Source organism: Passer montanus, unplaced genomic scaffold (assembly GCF_014805655.1).
Source record: "Passer montanus isolate IOZ18808 unplaced genomic scaffold, ASM1480565v1 scaffold702, whole genome shotgun sequence".
Lineage (NCBI taxonomy): Eukaryota > Metazoa > Chordata > Aves > Passeriformes > Passeridae > Passer > Passer montanus.
In genome coordinates, this window is record NW_024372171.1 from 1 (window position 1) to 3383 (window position 3383).

Genomic DNA, 3383 nt, shown 5'->3' on the forward strand with positions numbered 1-3383 from the left:
CCTGGGCACACCTGGGCACACCTGGGATCTCATAGACACACACAGTGACACACCTGGGGTCGCACCTGCGGGGTTTGGGGTCACACAGTGATTCAGAATTCTTTGTTTCAAGGTGTGTCACCTGTTTTATCTGTCACTGCTGTCACCTGTCCTCTACTTGTGCCTTACCTGTGTCACCTGTGTTAGCTGTATCTCACCTGTGTCACGTGTTTTACCTGATTTTACCCATTTTTGTCATTACCTGTGTTACCTGTCTCACCTGTCTCACCTGTGTCTCACCTTTAGGAGCACAAGGTGCTGCTGACGGGCACACCTGTGCAGAACACGGTCGAGGAGCTCTTCAGCCTCACCTGTATCACCTGTTTTACCTGTGTTACCTGTTTTAACCCATTTTTCTCTCATTATTTCTGTTACCTGTCCTTACCTGTCTCACCTGTCTCACCTGTATCTCACCTTTAGGAGCACAAGGTGCTGCTGACGGGCACGCCTCTGCAGAACACGGTCGAGGAGCTCTGCAGCCTCACCTGTATCACCTGTGTCATCTGTTTTACCTGATTTAACCCATTTTTTTCTCATTATTTCTCATTACCTGTCTCACCTGTCTCACCTGTCTCACCTGTATCTCACCTTTAGGAGCACAAGGTGCTGCTGACGGGCACACCTTTACAGAACACGGTCGAGGAGCTCTGCAGCCTCACCTGTATCACCTGTGTCATCTGTTTTACCTGATTTAACCCATTTTTTTCTCATTATTTCTCATTACCTGTCTCACCTGTCTCACCTGTCTCACCTGTATCTCACCTTTAGGAGCACAAGGTGCTGCTGACGGGCACACCTTTACAGAACACGGTCGAGGAGCTCTGCAGCCTCACCTGTATCACCTGTGTCATCTGTTTTACCTGATTTAACCCATTTTTTTCTCATTATTTCTCATTACCTGTCTCACCTGTCTCACCTGTCTCACCTGTATCTCACCTTTAGGAGCACAAGGTGCTGCTGACGGGCACGCCGTTACAGAACACGGTCGAGGAGCTCTTCAGCCTCCTGCACTTCCTGGAGCCGTCGCAGTTCCCGTCCGAGGCCGAGTTCCTCAAGGACTTCGGCGACCTCAAGACCGAGGAGCAGGTGAGGGGCGCACCTGGGCACACCTGGGCACCACACCTGGGGAGGGTTTGGGGGGTTTGAGGTCATTGGATGGTTCCTAGGAGGAGTTAGAGGCTTACCTGGGCACACCTGAGCACACCTGGGCACACCTTGGAGCACCTGGGTGTACCTGGGCACCACACCTGGGGGTGGTTTGGGAGGTTTGGGAGGGGTTTGAGGTAATTGGATGGGCCTTGAGAGGAGTTTGGGGCTCACCTGAGCACACCTGGGCACACCTGGGCAGGTTGGGGACTTCTCAAGCCTTGCCCAGGTGTGACAGGTGTGGCCGTAGTTTCGCACAGGTGAGACAGGTGTGGTTGTAGCCGCTCTCAGGTGTGACAGGTGTGGTTCTAACACTTCCCAGCCCCTCCTGGGCATTCCCTGAGCCACACCCAGGTGGGACAGGTGCCCCCAGGTACGACAGGTGTGGCTGTAGTTCTTCCCAGGTGGGACAGGTGTGGCTGTAGCTCTTCCCAGGTGGGACAGGTGTGGCTGTAGCCCCTCTCAGGTGGGACAGGTGCGGCTGTAGCTCTTCCCAGGTGGGACAGGTGTGGCTGTAGCCACTCTCAGGTGGGACAGGTGCGGCTGTAGCCGCTCTCAGGTGGGACAGGTGTGGCTGTAGCTCATGGCACCCAACCCTGGGCATGCCCCACACCTCGCCCAGGTGGGACAGGTGTGGCTATAACCACGTCCAGGTGTGACAGGTGTGGCTGTAACCACTCGTAGCCATTCCATGGTACCCTCTAGATGTTCCCCAGGTGCGACAGGTGTGTTCTACCTGTCCCAGGTGCAGAAGCTGCAGGCGCTGCTGAAGCCCTTTACCTGTCTCATATCTCCCCTGTCTCACCTGTCTCACCTGCGCAGGTGCAGAAGCTGCAGGCGCTGCTGAAGCCCATGATGCTGTTCTGTGTCTCTCTCACCTGTTTTACCTGTCTTACCTGCGCTGCCGCTGAGGCTGTCTCATATCTCACCTGTCTCACCTGTCCTTTACCTGTGCAGGTGCAGAAGCTGCAGGCGCTGCTGAAGCCCATGATGCTGTTCTGTGTCTCTCTCACCTGTGTTACCTGTCTCACCTGCACAGGTGCAGAGGCTGCAGGCGCTGCTGAAGCCCCTTACCTGTGCCATATCTCACCTGTGTTACCTGTGTTACCTGTCCCAGGTGCAGAAGCTGCAGGCGCTGCTGAAGCCCTTTACCTGTCTCATATCTCACCTGTCTCACCTGTCCTTTACCTGCGCAGGTGCAGAAGCTGCAGGCGCTGCTGAAGCCCCTTACCTGTGCCATATCTCACCTGTGTTACCTGTGTTACCTGTCCCAGGTGCAGAAGCTGCAGGCGCTGCTGAAGCCCTTTACCTGTGCCATATCTCACCTGTGTTACCTGTGTTACCTGTGTTACCTGTCCCAGGTGCAGAAGCTGCAGGCGCTGCTGAAGCCCCTTACCTGTGCCATATCTCACCTGTCTCACCTGTATCTCACCTGTGCAGGTGCAGAAGCTGCAGGCGCTGCTGAAGCCCATGATGCTGTTCTGTGTCTCTCTCACCTGTTTTACCTGTGTTACCTGTGTTACCTGTGTTACCTGTCCCAGGTGCAGAAGCTGCAGACGCTGCTGAAGCCCACGATGCTGTTTCTCACCTGTTTTACCTGTATCTCACCTGCGCAGGTGCAGAAGCTGCAGGCGCTGCTGAAGCCCATGATGCTGCGGCGCCTCAAGGAGGACGTGGAGAAGAACCTGGCGCCCAAGCAGGAGACGATCATCGAGGTGGAGCTGACAAACGCGCAGAAGCGCCTGTACCGCGCCATCCTGGAGCGCAACTTCGCCTACCTGGCGCGCGGGGCGGGGCACGGCAACGTGCCCAACCTGCTCAACACCATGATGGAGCTGCGCAAGTGCTGCAACCACCCCTACCTCATCAACGGTGAGCACACCTGGGCACACCTGAGATACACCTGAGATACACCTGAGTGCTCAGAGACACACCTGGGATACACCCGAGTACATAGACATACACCTGAGATACACCTGAGTGCTCAGAGACACACCTGAGATACACCTGAGTGCTCAGAGACACACCTGAGATACACCTGAGTGCTCAGAGACACACCTGAGATACACCTGAGTGCTCAGAGACACACCTGAGATACACCTGAGTGCTCAGAGACACACCTGAGATACACCTGAGTGCTCAGAGACACACCTGAGATACACCTGAGTGCTCAGAGACACACCTGAGATACACCTGAG

The 3383-nt window shown here is 55.4% G+C and overlaps 1 protein-coding gene across 1 annotated transcript; it reads left to right on the forward strand.

Annotated features, from left to right (window-relative positions):
* Positions 1 to 981: 981 nt before the first annotated feature.
* LOC120512161 (chromodomain-helicase-DNA-binding protein 8-like) lies at positions 982 to 3123 on the forward strand (the record flags this gene model as incomplete). Its single annotated transcript, XM_039730167.1, has 2 exons — positions 982 to 1125; positions 2802 to 3123. Coding segments are annotated over 2 exons (435 nt in total), but the record flags the coding sequence as incomplete, so codon positions are not given.
* Between the last annotated feature and the right edge of the window lie 260 nt (positions 3124 to 3383).